At 42.9% G+C, this 22,269-nt stretch overlaps 1 protein-coding gene across 2 annotated transcripts in view; it reads left to right on the top strand.

Moving 5' to 3' along the window:
* The first annotated feature begins 2,362 nt into the window (after positions 1-2,362).
* The window catches only part of LOC137377753 (2-Hydroxyacid oxidase 2-like), an 88,017-nt gene continuing 68,110 nt past the window's right edge, over positions 2,363-22,269 (top strand). The window contains exons 1-2 of one of the 2 annotated variants that reach the window (XM_068047764.1): positions 2,363-2,596; positions 13,805-13,947. In XM_068047764.1, coding sequence (XP_067903865.1) covers positions 13,817-13,947 — 131 coding nt within the window. In that variant the 5' untranslated portion in view covers positions 2,363-2,596; positions 13,805-13,816. Of the gene's footprint in view, positions 2,597-13,774; positions 13,948-22,269 lie in introns of those variants that run through there. The other variant, XM_068047763.1, reaches the window with a different exon arrangement.

The raw sequence follows: 22,269 nt of genomic DNA, 5'->3' as shown, positions 1-22,269 counted from the left end.
TTTCATAGATGGAAGGATGACAAACTAGCATCTGGCAAATCCCAGGTCTGAGTTTATCATTTATAAGCCAACACTACACCTGAGACATTGGGAGTAATTTTAACATAATTTGCCAGTCAGGAATGCTATGGGATCAAGTGAAAAGCCAATTTTACAACCTGCCATAAAATTACTCTCAATTGACTGCAAGGCCTATGAACAGTGCTCTTTATATATAGACTCATGCAGGGACTTCTGCATTCCCCTACTCCATAACTTTCAAAAGGGAATTGGATCTATACTTTAAAGGAAATAATTGCAGGGCTATTAGAAAAGGACAATGGAGTGGGGCTAATAGGATAGTTCTTTCAGGGCGGAATCTTCTGCTCATCCGGGTCATGACCCCGCATTGGTCTGCAGTGTGCCCTCCAGCACAATCTTCCGGAGGCGGCCTCCGAATTGGCCGTCTCCACATCTGCTGTCCAATTAAGGATGGCGGGTGGCTTCCTGAGGCTGCAGGTCCGATCAGAGGGTCTGCAGCTGTGGATGGCCAGCAGCTGAGATAATTAGGGGATCGCGAGGGAGCCTCAAAATGGAGGTTATTTCGGAAGCGTGAATGAAATGCCAAAAATAAAGAGGCCCGAGCCAACAGGGTCCTCAGAGCGGAGGGGAAACCCTTACGAAGGATTGGTGGTAGCCACTGGTACAGCCTTTCATTCCCACAGCCCCCTCATTTGGACATGGAGCCTCTGGCTCTGATGGACCCCCACCACCCCCGAGCCTGCAGCTGGGAGGCGGCCTCTGCAGAGCTGCAGAGCTCCATGTTCTGTGGAAGTCCACTCCGACGCCAGAAAGATCCCAACAGAGTCCCCACTGTTCCTCCCATTGGGCACATAACTGGACTAAAATACTGCCCACCACTGCCGGGAGGGTAGCCAGTGCTGCATTGACCTCGCCTCTTGTTGGCAAAAATGTGTCAGGGTGCAACCTGACGCCTTCAACTCCGATTTTGCTCCTGCTCCTGCCTTCAAACCCCCTTCAAACAGCCAACACAGGCACGATTGGCTGAATGGCCTGCTGCTATGCTGTAAGGTTCTATGATTCCATGATAACAATGTAAGCAAGCACTGTCACTTGCATCATTATGAAATAGTCAATGCACATCCTCACGACAGTATAAAGATGGTAGATTCTTATTCTTTTCCTTGCTCACCTTTTCATTATTTTCTCTCTTCTCCGCTTTCTCCTGAATTGCCCTATATGCTTCTGATTTTTTTTAATCTCATGCCCAGTTCCTGCTGGATGGAGTCTCACATGTATGAGCATAACAAATTCTTTGCAACATGCAGAGAGGAGCATATAGCAGGGAACATTCATGTCTTATGGAAAAACGGCCCTTCATTAACAGATCAATTATTTTCACTGAATGCAAGAAAGTTTATGAGCCTCGCTTCAACACTTCTCTTGTACCTCTGCAGAGAAGGGGATTGTGGCTCTGCTCCATTCGTATATGTTCAGACACACTTGTTGCTGCTAAGACTTTTACCACTTGAGGTAAGTTGATGTAAAGTAACTTATTTCTATCAGTGATGAAGGAACTTTGTCCTCTTCATTTCTAACTGAAACACATGTTACACAAAAATCAATGAATGATTGATTTTAATGAGAATCAAATGTTAGCAAAAAGCCTGGTGCTAACATTGAGTACATGCACATATAACCAAGTTGATATAAAAATGCTAGCTCTTGTGTGGTCATTAAGATTGTAAGCTTGAAAATGACTGTGAGTAGTGTTATTGCATGAACACTTCAAGTGTTTGTGTCAACTTCCCTTTAATGGCATCATTATCCTCTTGAAATGAATTGGTTAATACCTCTTTTAAAACAGCACAGCGAGCTGTTGAGTATAAGCACATTAATTGTAGTAATGCATACTTGCAGTCACTTCTGGTTTTATATTATGTAATTGTATATACATCCAATAGAAGTAGCCTAGTCTCAGAGTTCTGTTGATGTTATTCATCTGGTGAACTGAAGAATAGTTATGGCAAAGTTAATCATAAACCAAACTGGTGTTTGGTACCATTCTGTCATGATGTGCATGGACTAATAAAATAACAAAGATTTAACTCTAGATTGCAAGTGGCCCCTTTTGAATAAATGTGTGACCTTTTGTTGATTTACACTACGCTTTGTGAGTGCAGTTACTCAAAGCATGGCTGTAGTTTATTTGTTGTAGAGGAATGAAGGATACTTTGAATTTCTTGTTCACTCTGTGTCTGCCCTTTGATCTCTCAACCATTGTGTACATCATTTGCTTATTGCTCCTGGAGGTTAAAAATTAACGAGCTGGAAACCCAGTCATTTCAGTGGATTGTACTTGTTCATTGGTTTAAGGATGAGAAATGCAGTTCTTTGTTGCAAATATTTACCTTGAACAGTGTTCATGTAACAGAGCTAGTGGCTATGTATAATTCTGCTCGCATTTAATGATTAAATTTCTTGTTAAAGTATCAAACCGGTGCTATTCTCCTTTACAGCGAGACTGCAACTTGTGAAAGCGCAAAACGGATTTTTCAAGTAATTTTTATCACTTTTTAACGGTGGATCTTCTGCGGTGAGTCAGAGTATACATTACCTTATCCTATATAATGTAAAATATAAAATAAGGGGCACCAATTTATGATGATTCAATAAGGCATATCTAATCTCGATGATAGTGAAAAAGTGTCATTTTCAGGCCTCCAGTTCCATGATTCTATGTATATTTCCCAGGAAAAAATGTAAACCAGTGATCTTCCTTACTATTAAATATCTTTTAAATTTTAAAACTGTTCTTAAAGTCTCAGGATTGAGAGGAAGGTGGTAAGGAAGGTATTTTTGATTACAGGTAGGAGGTAAAGAAAGGAAACATTTGCACTTGTATAGCACTTTTTCTTCCTTGCTATGAGCCAAAGTGCTTCAAAGTTAATGAAACATTTTTGAAGTGTAATCACTGTTGTAATGCAGGCAAGCACAGCAGTCATTTTACACACCACAAGATCCCACAAACAGCAGTGAGAAAAATGATAAGATAATCTGGTTTTGGTGGTGTTGGTTGAGGAATAAATATTGGCCAGGACACCAGGAGAACTCCCTTACTCTTCTTTGAATAAATAGCCCATAGGATATTTTACTGAGAGAGCAGATGAGGATGAGGTTTAATGTCTCATCTGAAAGATGGCAGTGGAGAAATAAGTTCACATAGCTCCACTTTTAGTGGCTCTACACAGGCTTACATCAATTCCCCAGGGACAGGCAGTGCTGCGGACCACTACCTGTGTGGCGTATACAGCATTCTCCATTGATATGCCCCTGGGGGATAGATGGAAATCTGCTTAGCACCACTAGAAGCAGTGCTACGCATCTCCAGTGGTGCTGCACTCCCTCAGCACTGCACTGGAGTATCCACCTAGATAGTGGCTTGAATCCACAATCTCAGAGGGAAGACTGCTAGCACTGAGCCAAAGCTAACAATTGGTAGGAATGGTTTGTATTGGAAAAAGGGAGTTTTGATCAAGCCTAGATATTTTCACATGTTCAGAGTCACTGGTCTCTCCTATAAGCAGATCTTGCACCGCTTACTGTCTTTGCCTGTACTAGTTAATACCTTTTATATCATGGTGTCACTGGGGGAATGGGGTGGGGGCAGTGGGATCATAAAAATGGAACCACCTTATTATAGGAACTGGTTACTGTAAAATCACTCCAATACGTTCCAATCTTCTAAGGGACAGATGGGTTAAACCTATTGAGACAAGGCTATATTTGAATAATTAAGATGTTTCATTGCAGTCAGGAAGTTCACTTGCAGACTAACATGCAGCAAATCTCACTTGTTTTAGCTTAATTTCAGCCCTTTCTTGTGATAAAGAACAATAAACCATGCCACACTATACCTGTTAGTGACTGAAGTAGCACATTCTTCTGGCTAGTCCTATCACTGGACCAATATATGCTCTGGGCCTGGTTGCTTCTCTCAGCAGAACTTGAGTGTTGCCTTGTTCTGTTGCTTCACCTCTGGGAAAGAAATTAAGGACTTCACCTCTAACCCTTACCCTATCCACAGGTTGGCCTGTAGGGCTGATAACCAAACAAGCTACAGCACTCCCCTGCCCCTCTGGGTGGAAGCTCCAGGTAAATAATTACTGCTGTTTCCAAATTGAATGAAAATGTCCTAATACAATGAGCCTGCTTAGTTCACTTAATGGGTCAAACTTAACAATTCCCTTGTTTGATCAGACAACCCACTGCATTCTACAGGCTGGAATTTATTGGCTGAATTTTATGGGCCCCTTAGGGATGCGAATGGAGGCAGGGGGACCCATTAGATTGCGTGGGGAGGCGGGGGGTGGCATTCCCGTCGCCTTTCTGCCTTCCAAGTTAGTCCTAGGCGGGGAAGATGTAGGACGGCCTTCCCACCCCAGACTAACTGAGGTCCTTAAGTGGCCAATAAATGGCCACTGAAGGACCTCAGCCCGCCTCCACCTCAATTTAAAGGAAGGTGGAGAGTACTGCTGCCAAGGGGAGACGGCGCCAGATAAAACCTGGAAGCCTCCTAGTGGGGTCGGGGAGGGTCCCTCCTTTGGGGGTAATCCAGAGCACCCCCAGGAAAACCCCCAACCCTCACTAACATCCGCCACCCCATCCTGTTGCCAGGGCCTGCCTGAATAGACTTGATGACCCTGACTCCAGCTTTCTCCCCTGCAGGGCCTCCTGCAGTACTAGCAGTGTCCACCGCTCATGGTGGTGCTGCCAGCATTGCAGAGCTGCTGGCCTTCCGAGTGACTGGCAGCTTTGGAGGTGGGAGCTCACCCTTCAAAGAGACAGCATCCCCGACAGTGGGCAGTTAATTGCCTGCCCACTGTGAATTTGCACTAGGGGTCCAACGGAGGGCCTTCCACCAGAACCCCCATTATCAGAATAAAATCTGGCCCCATGACTTTAAGCATATCACCTACTGCCTCCCCCCTGACCCCAGCTCCCAAAACCTCAGCTACATTTTTATTCATTCACAGGATGTGGCCATCACTGGCAAGGCCAGCATTTGTTGCCCTTTATTGCCCTTAAAAAGTTGGTGGCGAGCCGCCTTCTTGATTTCAACTGCCTGGCGTACTACGCCATTTGAGAGGGCAGTTAAAAGTTAACCATATTGCTGTGGCTCTGAAGTCACACATAGGCCAGACTAGGTATGGATGACAAATTTCCTTCCCCAAAGGACATTAGTGAACCAGATGGGTTTTTTTATGACAATCTGATAGTTTCATGCTCATCATTACTGAGACTAAGGTTTTATTCCAGCTCTATTTAATTAACTGAATTTAAATTCCCCAGCTGTCCTTGTGGGATTTAGATTTAGATTTAGATTTAGAGACACAGCACTGAAACAGGCCCTTCGGCCCACCGAGTCTGTGCCGACCATTAACCAGCCATTTATACTAATCCTACACTAATCCCATATTCCTACCACATCCTCACCTGTCCCTATACTCCCCTACGACCTACACTAATGGCAATTTATAATGGCCAATTCACCTATCAACCTGCAAGTCTTTTGGCTGTGGGAGAAAACCGGAGCACCCGGAGGAAACCCACGCAGACACAGGGAGAACTTGCAAACTCCACACAGGCAGTACCCAGAACTCGGGTTGCCAGATCATTAGTCCAGGCTCTGGATGACTAGTCCAATAACACAAACACTACATTGTTGTACCCCATTATCCAGCTGTATGTGGCAGAGGAGATTTTTGAATCCTGCTGAGCTCAATTTAAGAATAATCTTTCAATATAAATCTACTAAGGAAAATGGTTGAACATTCCTAAAATATGAGAAGGGTGCTGTGTGGTTTGTTACTATTGGGCAGTTATTCCTGGAATTGGGGAGTTGCGTTACAAGGACAGAGGTGACATTCACTGGGGAGAAGGGAGAAGAAATCTCTTCAAAAGGTTGCCTCCCCACGGTCATAGTGGGAAATTTGTTGGGAATCACTTTTCAGAAGTCCCCACCCTCCAACTGGCTTCAAGGTCAGGTAAGGTCCCAGCCAGGGGAAGAAAAAGGAGGGAGGGCAATACCCACAGATGGCAGCTAAGAGTTGGTTGTGATTCCAAAAAAGGCTTCCCCAGCAGTAGGGAAATCTGTATTATTTAAAATAAATGTTACTGCCTCACATCCTGAGGTCCTCCCACTTTTGGATCCTTTGACAGCACCTTTCAAACCCATGACATCTACCCCACCAAGAAGAACAAGGGCAGCAGATGCATGAGAACATCACGACCTCCAAGTCCCCCACCAAGACACACACTATTCTGAATTGGAACTATATTGCTATTCCTTCACTGTCGCTGGGTCAAAATCCTGAACTCCCTTCTGAACAGTACTGTGAGTGTACCAACATCACAAGGGCTGTAGCTGTTCAAGAAGGCAGCTCACCACTGTCTTCTCAATGGCAATTAGGGATGGGCAATAAATTCTGGCCTTGCCAGAAATGCTCACATCGCATGAATGAATATTTAAAAAGTGACAAAAGTTGGATACAAGTTCTTTAGCACTTGGTGGACCTCTATGGGTGTCTGTGTGTCTGTCTGTCTGAGTCTTGTAAGATTCATAACTACTTTTAACTCAGTCTTACAATACTTAGAGGTCAGACATGTGGTGGAACAGACAACTCGGGACAGAGATTTCAGGATACTGTTCTTTAACATAAAATCAATAATAGTTACAAGCAAGCATGAGCATACATACATACGTACTAAAACTAGCAAATGATCAGTTCGGTGGTGACGATTAGATTGATCTTTCTGTGTGACTAATTAAGTCACCAGACTCACTGTGGCAGCCCAAATGTCTTCAGACTGCTATCTTTATACCCAAAACGTGGCAGGCCCTCCCAATGCTTACGTGTCTCAGACCACTGTTACAAAAGATTTTTTTTGTACTTGGGGTTGGGAGCAGTTTGGAATTCAGCAAAGGAGGACCAAGGGATTGATTAAGAAGGGGAATATAGAGTACGAGAGTAAGCTTGCAGGGAACATAAAAACTGACTGTAAAAGTTTCTATAGGTATGTGAAGAAAAAAAGATTGGTGAAGACAAATGTAGGTCCCTACAGTCAGAAACAGGGGAATTTATTATGGGGAACAAAGAAATGGCTGACCAACTAAATGCTTACTTTGGTTCTGTCTTCACAAAGGAGGACACAAATATCATACCAGAAATAAAAGCAAAATACTGCGGATGCTGGAAATCTGAAATAAAAACAAGAAATGCTGGAACCACTCAGCAGGTCTGGCAGCATCTGTGAAAAGAGAAGCAGAGTTAACGTTTCGGGTCAGTGACCCTTCATCGGAACTGACAAATATTAGAAAAGTCACAGGTTATAAGCAAGTGAGGTGGGGGTGGGGCAAGAGATAACAAAGGAGGTCTAGATTGGACCAGGCCACATAGCTGACCAAAAGGTCATGGAGCAAAGGCAAACAATATGTTAATGGTGTGTTGAAAGACAAAGCATTAGTACAGATTAGGTGTTAATACACTGAATATTGAACAGCAGCAAGTGCAAACCTGAAAAAAATGTTGGGGAACACAGGGCTTAGTGAGTGAGAGGAACTGAAAGAAATCGGTATTAGCAGAGAAATGGTGTTGGGGAAATTGATGGGATTGAAGGCTGATAAATCCCCAGGGCCTGATGGTATGCATCCCAGAGTACTTAAGGAAGTGGCCCTAGAAATAGTGGATGCATTAGTGGTCATCTTCCAAGATTCTATAGACTCTGGAACAGTTCCTACAGATTGGAGGGTAGCTAATGTAACCCCACTATTTTAAAAGGAGGTAGAGAGAAAGCAGGGAATTATAGACCAGTCAGCCTGACGTCAGTAGTAGGGAAAATTCGAGAGTCAATTATCAAAGATTTTATAGCAGAGCACTTAGAGAACAGTGGCAGAATTGGGCAGAGTCAGCATGGATTTACGAAAGGGAAATCATGCTTGACAAATCTATTAGAATTCTTCGAGGATGTAACTAGTATAGTTGATGAGGGGGAGTCAGTGGATGTGGTTTATTTGGATTTTCAAAAGGCTTTCAACAAAGTCCCACATAAGAGATTAGCATGTAAAATTAAAGCGCATGGGATTGGGGGTAGTGTATTGCGATGGATAGAAAATTGATTGGTGACAGGAAACAAAGAGTTGTGATAAATGGGTCTTTTTCCAAATGGCAGGCAGTGACTATAGGGTACCACAGGGATTGGTGCTAGGACCCCAGCTATTCACAATATACATTAATGATTTAGATGAGAAAACTAAATATAATATCTCCAAATTTGCGGATGACACAAAACTGGGTGGGAAGGTGAGTTGTGAGGAGGATGCAGAGAAGCTTCAGGGTGATTTGGATAAGTTGAGTGAGTGGGCTAATGCATGGCAGATGCAGTATAATGTGGATAAATGGGAGGTTATCAACTTTGGTAGCAAAAATAGGAAGGCAGATTATTATCAGAACGGCTCTAAACTGAGAGAGGGGAATATGCAGGGAGAGCTGGGTGTTCTTGTACACCAGTCGCTGAAGGTAAGCATGCAGGTGCAACAAGCAGTAAGAAAGGCAAATGATATGGTATGTTGGCCTTCATAGCGAGAGGATTCGAGTATAGAAGCAGGGATGTCTTGCTGCAATTATACAGGACCTTGGTGAGGCCACACCTGGAATATTGTGTGCAGTTTTGGTCTCCTTATCTGAGGAAGGATGTTCTTGCTATAGAGGGAGCGCAGCGAAGGTTTACCAGACTGATTCCTGGGATGGCGGGACTGACGTATGAGGAGAGATTGAGTCGGTTAGGATTATATTCGCTGGAGTTCAGAAGAGTGAGGGGGGATCTCAGAGAAACCTATAAAATTCTAACAGCACTTGACAGGGTAGATGCAGGAAGGATGTTCCCGATGGTGGGGTAGTCCAGAACCAAGGGTCATAGTCTCAGGATACGGGTTAAACCTTTCAGGACTGAGATGAGGAGAAATATCTTCACCCAGAGAGTGGTGAGCCTGTGGAATTCGCTACCACAGAAAGCAGTTGAGGCCAAAACATTGTATGTTTTCAAAATGGAGTTAGATATAGCTCTTGGGTCTAAAGGGATCAAAGGGTATTGGGCGAAAGCGGGAACAGGCTACTGAGTTGGATGATCATCCATGATCATAATGAATGGCAGAGCAGGCTCGAAGGGCCAAATGGCCTACTCCTGCTCCTATTTTCTATGTTTCTATGTTTACTCAGAATTTAGAATTCTGTGTGTTTTAAAAAACTAAGAGAAGAATTTTTGCTCAGTGGAAGATACCTGCAAATAGTTGGAATTCCTGCAATATTTTGAAAGGAAGTTCATAATAAAAGTTGAACTTTCTGCGTGCTTTGAAAGGAAGTTGAACTTGTACAAGAACAGGAAAGCCAGAAATTTCAAGGAAACCACAGGGGTTTGATCTTTCTTCAGAGCAGCTTTTGAGTGACAGGGGGAGACATTGTGTTAGGACATATGACCATGTTCAGGAAGATCCTTTTTTCACCTTGGAGTCTATAAAAAGCCTCTGAATTGGACAAAGGGCAGGCATTTGAAATCTTGCTTTGACCTGCCTAGGGCAAGGGAGGAAGATCCAGAAAAGTGCTATCTCTCTCTGTAAAGGAAACTTGCATCTCTTGAAAAGGAATCCTGCATTTGAAAGGTGGCAGATTCCTATTGCCTCCAGTCTTTGAAGAATTCCTGCATCCAGAGTGGTTCCTGTTTTCTCCTGTGTTTTGGGAGATCCTGAAATCTCAAGAAAGCTTCTACTGCCAGACTGCTATTTTTAAAAACCCAAGCAGACTGGTTGTTGCACCCCTGCTGAAAGACCTGTGTGATGCTTGCTGCAGCCAAATTGCCTTGAAAGCCTACCCATCACAGACTGTTCATCAACCTCCAGCCTGGAGAGACTTCTAGTGGCATCCGACTATTTGACTCTGGGACACCTCAGCATACTGAAAACATCCTACCAGAACGTGACAAACTCAATTTTTTTTTATTATACCATCTATTCCTAAGAAACAGCTGTAAACCAAAAAATTCATTTTCCCCAGTCAACCATTGCTTTTTTTGAATGTATGTGTATGTGCACGAGGGTTAAAGAAATAAGTTGTTTTTCAGATATAGATTTATCGCATAAGTACTTAAGGCCTATTATGTCTTTTCTAATAAATAGTTAACGTTGTTGTTTAAAGAAACCCGGTTTGGTGTGCTTTATTCTGGGGGAAAAATAAAGTGTTCAATTTGGCTATTCTTCAGGAGGTGGGAAACTTTATTTGATATGCAATGACCTGTAGAGTAGTGAATTAACAGTGCATTACTCCCGCCTTGGTCATAACACCACATTGACTATTGTCAATTGTTGGTACCTCTTCTTCATATTCTGTGACCAGTGGGCCTCGAGGCCGCATATGCTATCTCTGCAGAGGTTGCAGATGTTGAAGGTTTGTTTACAGAACTCTCAAAGTCCATTTCCTTATCAGAGATGCAGATGTCCCAACCATGGCCTTGTGGTTTTCCTAGTCTGACACAGTTGTCGAGTTTTTATCAACTTGACTTCACAGCTTGCCATAAACAATGATGGGTTGCTTACTCAAGCATTTAGATTAGTAAGAAAAGCTTGAAACCACAGCAATTCCATTTTACAGAAGTTCCCCAGCAACCCGGCCTTCAACCTTTCAAGGCATGCTGGTACATTAAATTCAGACAAGTTACATCAGAGATTTGGTCAAATCCGAATGAGCCGTACTTTTTTACAGTCTCTTATCTGAACGTCTGTCTGTTTGTCTTGGACTGGAGAGCTTGTGCTCTAGACATCAGTGTGAATTGCCATGGCTAATGTATCAAGAAACTATTATGAATAGATAATTATTAGCCTCAAGAAATCAAGGAACTCTATATCACAATAGAGTTGCATTGTGCCATTATCACTACTGCGTGTAAGTTGGAAGAAAAAGAAGCATTTTAGTTATAAATTTGTTTTGAAGTAAACTGTAATGATATTCCAGTTTGAGAATCAGAATTTATAGCCATTCACTTAATACTAGTCAGTATAGTATCAGTGGTTCAGTTTGGCAACTGGTTAGATCCAGGCCAGATGCAGTCAGTCTGCAAAATCCTTATGGTAGCAACAAGCTGCTGTATGTAAAGATGATTTAAACCATAATAAATCTCAATGATTTCCTGTGCCATCCAATCCTGAGTTATTGGACCCTCTAACAAGATCACAACATAGAAACAAGAATAGCACTAGGGGCACCAACAGTTGTGATGTACAGGTTTGATTGCTCAGGTCATAGAGTTATAGAGAGATACAGCACTGAAACAGGCCCTTCGGCCCACCAAGTCTGTGCCGACCAACAACCATCCATGTATACTAATCCTACATTAATCCCATATTCCCTACCACATCCCCACCATTCTCCTACCACCTACCGACACTAGGGGCAATTTACAATGGACAATTTACCTATCAACCTGCAAGTCTTTGGCTGTGGGAGGAAACCGGAGCACCCGGCGGAAACCCACGCGGTCACAGGGAGGTCTTTAAAGGTTTTGACTGCAGCCATGTCACAGTGAGGGAACACCAAATGGATAGTATGTACTTCCCTACAGGAAGACAAGTTAACAGTAAAGTCAACAATGGATTGTTCTTGTCTGCCTTGTAGAAGGTGCTTCAGAGGCTGGGGGAAGCCATCCATCTGGCCTCAGCTGCAGCAATTGTCTGGTGCAGGGACACCTGAGGGAAGACCAAACATGATCAAAAATGCAGAAATTATTTTATGTGCTGTCTGTAAAGGAATCTTAATAATGAACATTATGGTCATACAGTCGGTTGTAATTGAGGACAACTTTCTGATTCAAAGATCTGACTAGCAGTCTAGTGCTTTAATCAAACTGTCTGTCTTCAATTACATTCCATTGTATTCTCATATGTCCACTGCTGCCAGCTTAATTTGAAAATGGACAACATAAATTACACCAACAGTTTTAAATTCCATTGAAATTCAAAAGGGTAATGAAATGCAATACCATGGATGTGTTCCTTTCTGAATGATGGGGTTTACATGTGTAATTGTACACGGAAAGCATTGTCAATAATTGATCAAAAGTTCCATGCTGGTCATTAGCGACAGTCTGGTTCTACCCAGACACATCTGTAATGATCAGGTTTTCTTCGGATGAGACATTAAACTAAGGCCCCAGCTTACCTCTCAGGTGGATGTAAAAATTCACATAGCACTATTCAAATAAGAGAAGGAGAGTTCGACAATGTCATGGCGAATATTTATCCCTCCATCAACTTCACTGAAAAAAAGGATTACTTGTCATTTATCTCATTACTCTTTGTGGGACTTAGCTATGTGCAAACCGCCTGCCACGTTTGCCTATGTTACAACAGTAACAGTGTTTGGAAAAGGAGTATTTAATTGGCCTTGAGGCATTTTGGGATGTCCTGAGGATGTGAAAGGCAAGATATATAAATGCAAGTTATTTATTCTTTCTTAGCAGCCAAATTAGGCTACCTAGTCATCAAACTTGGTTGCTTTTCACTTAAGAGATGGGATCTTTAAAACCTTGGCTGAAATTTTACGCCCCCCACCAAAGAGCGGGAAGGTGGAGTGGGGTGGGGTGGGGAATAAAATGGAGCGGGAGGCTCAAGGGGCCCTTCCCGACCCGCTGCCACTTTACGCAGGGAACTGCAATGGTTCTGGAGAAAAATGCAGGGACCATCTGGGGGCTTAGTTTCTGAGGATAGTGTATAGAATTATGTTTACAGCTCACACACCTCTGGTGCTCCAGAGTTCAGTTTCAGATTGTATACACGAGAAAGTAAGCGTAATCATGACTGATATCAATCACTCTTAGCATGGTTCTTAGGGTTGTTGCTAAACATATCTAAAGTCACATTCCACCTTGCAAATTCTTAATCGAAGGAAAATTCAGGCTGTTCCACTCTGACTACGCTGCAGAGCTCCAAAGTATCTGGAGTGCTGTCACCAGACCTCGATGGGTTTTGTTGTAGAGAATTAAATTTATCAGTCATCGGCAGTAGCCCAGAAAAATCCTTTTAACCATGACTAATGATAGTCTGGAGGCCCACAGAGTAATCACAAAAGACCTGACTGAATTTCTCATTCATTAGTGAAGAAGAACAGGGCATGGATTTGTGAGATTGTACAGTGCTGTAAGGCTCTATGGAAACCCACTCCTCTCATGAATGTTTCCATGGACTTTCAGCTTTGTGTTCCTCATGAAGCAGCTAAAAGTGAATGGGAGTACATGGTCAAATATTGAATTCTATTCCAGATGTGAACTGCAACTCCTGGATTTGTGTAAGTGTCAACAAATAACTCACTGGCCTCAGTTTTAGTACGGGACAGAATCGATCTGTACATGGAGCCTGGGCAAATAACAAACTTGTGTGGCACGACCCAGACAGATTTTAACTCCTGGACCTCACTTCCATGTTCAGGCCCTGACTCCTGCCTGAACCCCGCAGGAATCACTGCCTGGCCAGTGGGCAGGAGCAGGCATTCAGGTCACCAGTTAAAATACCAGATTAGTCCCCGATTGGAGACCAAACTGCATATTTAAAGAAGACTGTTCTAACTTGGGGTGGGTGTCCTTACAGAATTAAACAATGCAATTCAGAATTTGGAATGAAACTGTGTAACGACTGTAAATATCTGAAGAACGCTTATTGCTGATTGAACAAATGACAGATTTTATATTCTCATTCTCCAAGATTCCCTTGGCAATGGCTATGATTTGCTTGGATGACTTTGAAGCCTACGCAGAACGTTCCTTACCTTTAGCAGTATGGGATTTCTATGCTGGAGGTGCAGATGACTGTGAATCAAGAGACAGGAACCTGCTGGCTTTTAAAAGGTTTGTGTGTTATATGTAGCTTTGCATACATGCTATATTTTACTATAACTATAGACTATAAACAAAACTAAAATGGCAGTGAACCATCCTGTAATGAGAAGGTTTTTATGCTGTCTGATGCAACGTAAATGAGATGTGTGGAGTTCAGTTGATTGATGATCTCAAACAGGTTTATTAAACAGCGAACGAGTATACACAGTGCAGAGCTATCTATTTACAGAACTTGCCTCATGGTGTTACAGTAGAAGAGTGAGACTGGCATGTAGTCACATGACTGCATCCTGGTACTCAGCTCATTCGCATACTAAGATCTTAAAGGGACATCACTCTTAAAGGCAATCACACATCATTCCCCTTCTTTCCAAACATAAGTCTCGTATGTTAAAAGTAAGAAACCGACAAAATTAGATAACATCAAAATTATTTACACATGGATAGAGATTGTGAAATTTACAAGTATAAGTCTCAAAAATTCATAGGTCGTCTCGGTGGTTTAACAACTCTTGTTTGGAGAGTTTACAACTCATCTGTTCTTTCTGAAGTTTCTCCCTGTCTGCATTCAGTTACTGTTGGTCAGCCTTCGGCCTGCTAACATAAGCTGTTGCATTTCCCAAGATGACAACTTTTGAGGCCTCGTCATTCTTGGAAAGTTCTGGCACCTCATCTCGAAGAGCCAACAGACAATGCTTCAACTCATTCCTCCTCTGCCTCTTCAGGACATTGCACGTCCTTCGCCTCTCCTCATCCTCCGTGTCTCAAGGCTTGGGGCTCAAGGTTGAGGACTTGTTGGGGGAAGAGTAATTGGTCTCTTGGAGATACCTGTCCATTCTGGCTCGTCCTGGTGCTGGTGATTCACTAGAGAGCAGAGGTGAAGGTGCAGCATTGTTGTGCTGTTGCTGGGTTTCCAGACTGCACCGTTTGATGCTGGCCAGAATCTGAGAGTAGTTCTGGTCCTTGGAGATTTCCCCTTGGCAGTGCTGTCTTGGATTGTTATGATGTTGAGGTCCTTACACACTGGTAGTCCTGCCACTGCTGGTCCACTCAAGTCTACTAGGTAGAACGTTTGTGGTTTCCATGCCAACTTGCCATATTTGCATTGCATTGCTAATGTCCCACTGCAAGGGATGGGTGACCTGTTGTATGCAGATAATTTGTCAGTTGTATCATAGACTTCCAACAACTCTGGTACATATCTTTGAGGATTCGGACTGATAGACTATTTGCACTAGCGCTGCTGTCAATCTTGACCTTGAGTGTATGTTTGCCTGTTTTCTTTGGGCACATTATGTTAATAGTGGTGAAAGCTTCCAATTGTTGGATTTCATCAATGGGATATGTCAGGTTCAAAATGTGGAATGCCTGTTCATCTTCTGTCTAAGAACTACTTCTCTCTGAGTCTTGTCTCAGGCCTGCTTCACTGTGGACCTCGTGTATCGGCTTGCGTTTATGCAGGTTTCTAATGCTTTCCTTGCTGCAGTAGCCCCTGTTGTCTGTTTGTTTGTGTCTGACCATTATTTCTGGCTGCGTCTTTAGAGCCAGAATTCCTGCATAGGCAGGCCCAGTGTTCTTTTACATTGCACACTTTGCACAGGTCTCAAAATGCAGAGCAATTTTGCCGTGGGTGGGACAGACCACACTTACCACACTGCTCGCTTGCTCTTTTCGACCTGGTTATGGTGCTGATACTGTTGGCTGCACCTATTGCTTGTAGGTGTTTTGTCCAGCTACAATGGTTTCATATTTCCTGCCATCTTTCAGCAGTGCGTCAATGCTGTGACATTTCTTTTCCCCAAGAGGTCTTCCTGAAACACTTCAATGAGTGTTGATATAATGACCAGCTCCATTATTGGGCCTGACAGCTCAGCTTATTAGACGTGTTTCGACCACGTGAGCAATGTGTCAGGGTTTTGGGCTGTCTTTACCTGGTCTTATTGTAACAGGGTTTAATTTTAAACACTAAGATAAAAGCAAAATACTGCGGATGCTGGAAATCTGAAATAAAAACAAGAAATGCTGGAACCACTCAGCAGGTCTGTCAGCATCTGTGAAAAGGGAAGCAGAGTTAACGTGGAAGTTAACGTTCCGAAGAAGGGTCACTGACCCGAAACGTTAACTCTGCTTCTCTTTTCACAGATGCTGCCAGACCTGCTGAGTGGTTCCAGCATTTCTTGTTTTAATTTTAAACACACTGTGTTTTGAGCTCCCCTTTTTGTGAATCCTTGTACACAGTTTCCAATTATAAGGCGAAGAACTGAGCACACACGGGCTTGCTTTGGTTTAAAGCAGAAAGAGGAAATTTATTAAAACCTTAAACTTAAACTCTCATATGGTTCACATTTAGGAAATATATGGCTCACTCACTCTAGCATGCACACGCGATATGAACATGCAGATAGGAATAGAAAAGAGCTGAAGAAAAGATAAGTAGAAATGTTTGAGGCAATATCTTGTTACTGTTTCTCGAGCTTGCTGTAGTCCTTGATTGAAGGTCTAGCAGTTCATTGGGGCCCAGTATTAGTCTTAAACCTTGTACACATAGGAAATCTTTCTTTTTTTCAGTTTCACGTGTTTCCACAAGATTCAGTTCCGTGGGAAGAGATGAAGCAGGCAGATAGTAGACAGGCAGACAGACAGGAGAGGAAATGTTCTCAGCTCCAGGAGAGGTCTTTACTTCATGAGCACACAGCTTCCTCTGCCTTTGTTGGGAGTTTCAAATTCAGGATGCTCAGCAGGTTAGTCATGTGACTAGCTCCTTATATGAAACAGTCTCTTCGACATCCTTTGTTGGAAGTTCAAATCTAAAAGCTCCAGCCAGCTAGACATGTGACTAGAACTGCTTTGACCAATTCTGTGAATTGGAGAAACTGCTCAGTCCCCATTGTTTCAACGTTGTCTGGTACTGTGTAAATGTCCTTCCAGTCCAGGTTTGCAATTTTTAAGTATTACTGTTCATGTGGCGAAATAACGTGTAATTCAGTCTTGGAAGGTGAGGTTTGACTGACAGAAGTCGCATTCATTGCCCTTACTATGGCATCTGCTGATGAACTGGTCTATTGATTCCTGTGGCTGTTGCCTATAGGACATCAATTCTAGGCAGTGAATTCTAAAATTCACTCTTAATCTGAGTTGATCTTCCAGCATTTTCCATATCTTTGTGGGATCTTTCTAGTCCTGTTCAGATAATCCAGATGTATTGGTTCTGTGCAATCCCCCATTTCCAATCACTATCATTATTTTTATAGCCTGTTTTTCTGGTTCTACAATTACTTGGTCTGTAAAGCATAATTGTATTCTCTGTTGGAACAGTTTGAAGTCAGATATGATATCTAAGGCTTTCTAGTTCATACTGGGAAAATTGGTATCCATCTTTCTGTTGTTGTTTTGCTTTAAACATTTGTTGTCAGACCTGGTTCTGTGACTCTGTACTGTTTACCTTTTTAAAAATTCTCTTCTTTAGACTGGCTGGTTTGATTGACAGAAGCAGCTATTTAGTAGTGCTCATCTGTCTTTCTGGCTTCCAGCAATCTAGCCTGTTTGTTTACATAGCTGAGCAATAGGTATTTCAAATGCTATTTTGAACTAGAGTTTGTTTATACAGCTGTTCAAGAGGCAATTCTTCAAGGTTGTTTTAATATTTTTTTTAAAACTCTGGATGAGTGACTGAAAGCTGTTCAGTGTTTGAGTGATTTAATGGTTTCTACTTATAGCTCTAGCTGTGAGCTGTGTGAATGGAGGATTCCCACGCTTTTTGCAGTCGGGTGCCTCTTGTAAAGGCATGGACCTGATCAGCCTGGGAGAGCCTTTGAAAACAATCGATCAGCCTGAGATAGGGATTAGGTTTTCCTTATTTTTTTCTTTTGCATTTAAAAACAATCAACTTTGCAAGCACCTCAAAGCTTTTCTTTTAACTGGAGTCCCTGTACTGATGGCACACTGACTCACCCGCTCACAGTGATTGATTTGCAGCCTGTCATTCAGCTCTCTGTCTTCTACAGCTGGAGGTGAGTTTTTTTTTTTCTTTACACTGTTTGGGCCAGTGTTTCTTTTAACTTCCTCCCTTTTATCTGTAGGTAGTTTTTAAACCTGTTTTCCTGTGGTCCTCAATCTTGGAGTCTGTCTTCTCACCACAGCTGCCCACCATGTAATGAGAAGCTTTTTATGTTGTCTGATGCAACGTAAATGAAATGTGTAGAATTCAGGTGATTGAAGATTTCAAACAGGTTTATTAAACAGCGAACAAGTATATTCAGTACAGAGCTATCTATTACAGAACTTACCTCTTGGTGTTACAGTAGCAGAGTAAGACTGGCATGTAGTCACATAACTGCATCCTTGTATTCAGCTCATTAGCATACTAAGATCTTAAAGGGACATCACCCTTAAAGGCAATCACACAAAACATCCCAGTTCCTTGAACAAGACTAGGCTTTTGAACCATGTTTCTTGCATATTTCCCTGAGTTGTATTCAAAGAAATCACTTTCAAAACAAAATAATTCCCAATCAGTATCACTTACTAAATCAAACTCATTTTTCTATGTTTTTAAAAAGATTTTAAGTACTGATGGATGGATTTTCAGTGGAATTGTGCATGGATACAATCATTAACCTGGGCTGTTTCAGAGATGTTTTCCACTTCTAGATGCCAATATCTTAAAATCAGTAAATAATTTTGAGATTAACAGCAAAGATTAGTAATGCTGGTTATCTCAGTTTTCTGCTGGATGAGCTTGTTCTATAAAATTGTGTTAGCTTTACTAGTGGAGATCTAGGCACTGATATTGAGAGGTGCAGGTTACAGAGGCAGGAGGAAGGTGAAATTTCAGATGAGAAACCCAGAAGTCCAGATCTCCCTACATTCTGTGGAGATTTAACTCACAGCATGAGACTTTTCTCTTTACCAGGAACTGGCTTCCAATGGGGGCTGGGGGGAGGGGGGGGGAAGCACTCCGGAGCAGGTTGCTGAACCAGCTAGGGAGCCTACAGCAGCAACTGGTAGTGGGGAGGGTGGTCCGAGCCCGAACCCTGACAGGTGACGAGCCCAAGCTCTGAGGGGAGCCTGATCCCAGACCCTAGGGGTGTTTGTATGAGGGGTAGTCTGACACTGGGCCAGGGGAAGCACTCCTGAACCTCCTGACACACAACCAGTGCTGTAAAGGCACTTACCTTCTCCCCGAAGCTGTCCTCACCTTCCTTCAGCTGCCGGTTTCCCTGGGGCCTGGGAAATTCCACCATTCAGGATTAAAACTGTAAAACAGCCTTATTAACATTTTTAAATTTCCTAACCGCCTCCTGGGAGCAATTGGTTACCTGTCCCCTGTCCCACCTCCGTTCAACCCAGAAGTGGGTGAGTTGGAGGCGGTTGGGTCGGCTTTGAGATTTAAAAAATTTTAACATCTCGCCAGACCCCAACCCACTGGTTTTTTTTAGGGTTAAAATTTCCCCCTATGAATCAGGACTCCGCTGCTATAACACTCAGTTTGCACTTGTCAACAACAACTTGCATTTATACAGCACCTTTAATGTAGTAAAACATCCCAAGCTGTTCCATAGGAACATTATCAAATAACATTTTTGACTGATCCACAAAAGAAGTTATTAGGACAGGTGACCAAAAGCTTGGTTAAGGAGTGTCTTAAAGGAGTGCCGAGAGGTAGAAAGGTGGTGGGGGGTGCTGTGGAGGGGTTAATACCAGAGCTAGTATCTAGGTAACTGAAAGCATAGCTATCAATGGGAGAGCAAATGTTGTTAACAGCCAGTTAACCAGTTAGATAATGGCCTGGGATGTTCATCCAGCTCTGGAAGCAGAAATTAAGCAGAACAGCAAATTTGTAAGGCCAGTTCACTGACACAGCCCTTTTTCGATTTTGAAAGATTGATTTATAGACCCATAGAGAGGGAGTTTTAACCTCATCCCACTCCACAGAAACCGGACAGGATCCATTAAAATAAGGCAGTGACTTACCCCTCCAGATCCTGCTGGCTTCCTGCTGGATTGGGTTATAACCAGCTCTTTTTAGCTGGCACCCATCAGAAGACAGTGGGGTTCTGCTTTAAATATGCAGATTCTGTCCAAATTTTGTCATTGTTCCCTGGTGATGTCATCATTTCCTCCGTAAGTGAAGGAGTCTGTTATATATGCCACATTAGGAGTAATAATTTTCCAACAAAATTTTGCAACAAAGCCAAACATTGTGAGCAGGACTTTACCATGGACTTTGGGACCCGACTGGGGGTTGGGGGGCATCATGGTGGGGGTGGTGCGGGGTGGTGGCGGTGGGGGCGATATATATGCTGCTGGCCCAATCTCTTGGCATCAACCAAGAGAGGTGGGCGCTGCAAAGGCAGGTTGGAGATCGAGACAGCGACTCAACATGGGTGCATCCTCAGAAGAACGAGCTTTAAATTAAAGAACAGAGGGGCTAGGCAAACAAGCCCTTCTAGATGCTCCATTGGGGCCTTCCCTGCCCGCAGCCCCCTCTTTGGGCCATGGAGCCTAAAGCTCTGAGGGTCCCCGGGCTGCTGCAGGGAGGCTGCTTCCATGAAGCTGATGGTCTCCCCCTGTGATGGAGGGCTGCTCCACTGCCAGCAAAATGCCAGTGGCCCCCCTGAATTGACCCTAAGTGGGTCATTAATTATTTAAATTGGCTGCCCGCCTCTGTTCACTAGCCAGACGCTTCGCATATAGTCCTGCCACTGGGAAACTTCCCCAGCGGCGGGACTGTGTTAGGGGACCGTATTGATGTGGCTCGCCGCTGTTTTCCCAGCACCCCCACTTGCCAGCCCGCCACCCCGGGGCTGGGAAAATCCTGCGCTATGTAACTGCATTTACCTGATTCATAAACCACAGTCACTTAACATATTTTAGCATCAAAAATTATCAACATTGTTATTTGTGACATGATTCTGTCTTGCTCTGATCACAACTGTCATGCTTGATCACGTATCCTTTGCCCAGCCCCAGGAACCTGTGCTGTATGTTCATTGGCATCCTTTGTGAAAAAACTATGAGGAATGTAGCTTTGTGTAGTGCTGGTGTAATCTTGCCCCATTTGCATTAATATATTCTTTGCTAAAATAATGCCAACTTAATCTATTTCCCCCAAGCTGGAAACCTGACACAGCCAAGACTGTTATGAGGAATTGAGGGCTCAGTAGATCATCTTTGTTGTGACCCAACTCCAATATGCCGAGCTTTGTTGTCAATGAGTTCAATTTCAAATTCTGCTATAGATTGTAATTGAACGGATTTAGGAAATAAGTTTTTGTAATTTTAATCAATTAATAGATTATTTTAAGGTTATTTAGCAGAAAACTCCAGTGATTGCCCAGATAGCGAATGAAAGTATAAACTCCTGCATGTTGTATTCCTGTTGTGGATTCAAGTTTAATTCACCCTTTCCAAATGGGCTAGGTATATTCTGCCAAATTTCACCACTTAAGAAGTTATAAACCACAATGTTGAAGCTACGTAGAGCATGTTTACGAAGGAATAAAAGTCTCTGAACACAAAACATTGCAGCATTTTTTAAATTAATGCTTCGACAAAAACTGTGATTGTGAACTTTCCTGGTGAGAAGTAAGCTGCATGCTGTGAATATTTTTTTCAGTTTTTGTATTTATTTTACACAAGCCAAACCAAATTCAAATGTTTTGTGGTAAAACTACAAATTTTATTGCTGTTTCAGTTGAAAAAACATAATTAATTCTCAGATTTTTAAGGAAATCACTGGCATACCACAAAAAAGTAAAAAAATAAGAAAGAACGGTTTTCTTGATATTGTTCAGAGAGGTTTCTTTACATAGCTGAACAGATTACAACTGTTGCTAATAAAGACAGAAAGTGTTGGAAATACTCATCAGGTCAAGCAGCATCTGTGGAGAGAGAAGCAGAGTTAATGGGCTGGCTTTTAAAATCTTGCCGCTGAGATCGGCAGCGAGATGAGAAAACGGCAGACTGCATGCCATAGAGCTGCTGCAATCTTCAGTGTGGTGGCTAATTTGCATCCCTGGAGTGGGCTGCACCACCCCCTCACCATTCCTGATCACGTGGAGAGGGCAGGCTGTCCGTTGCCAATAAGGGCGCCAGCTGCCTGTGCGCAGGAGCTGATGCCATTTTTAAAGGGCTGTCAGCCTACCGGTTAATTTAAATATTCAAAGGTAAATTGAATTAAAATAAAAAATACATCTATTTAGGCCCTCTCCCAACCCCCCATAACAATTAAATTATTTGCCTAACCCCCCTAAAACACTTACATTTACCATCTGACCTTCCCCCCCGACCCAAAATTGCACAAACTTTCAACTACAGCCCTTCCCACTA

The sequence above is a fragment of the Heterodontus francisci genome, chromosome 15, assembly GCF_036365525.1.
Source record: "Heterodontus francisci isolate sHetFra1 chromosome 15, sHetFra1.hap1, whole genome shotgun sequence".
In the NCBI taxonomy this organism is placed as follows: Eukaryota; Metazoa; Chordata; class Chondrichthyes; order Heterodontiformes; family Heterodontidae; genus Heterodontus; species Heterodontus francisci.
This window is presented reverse-complemented; position numbering and strand designations above follow the sequence as displayed.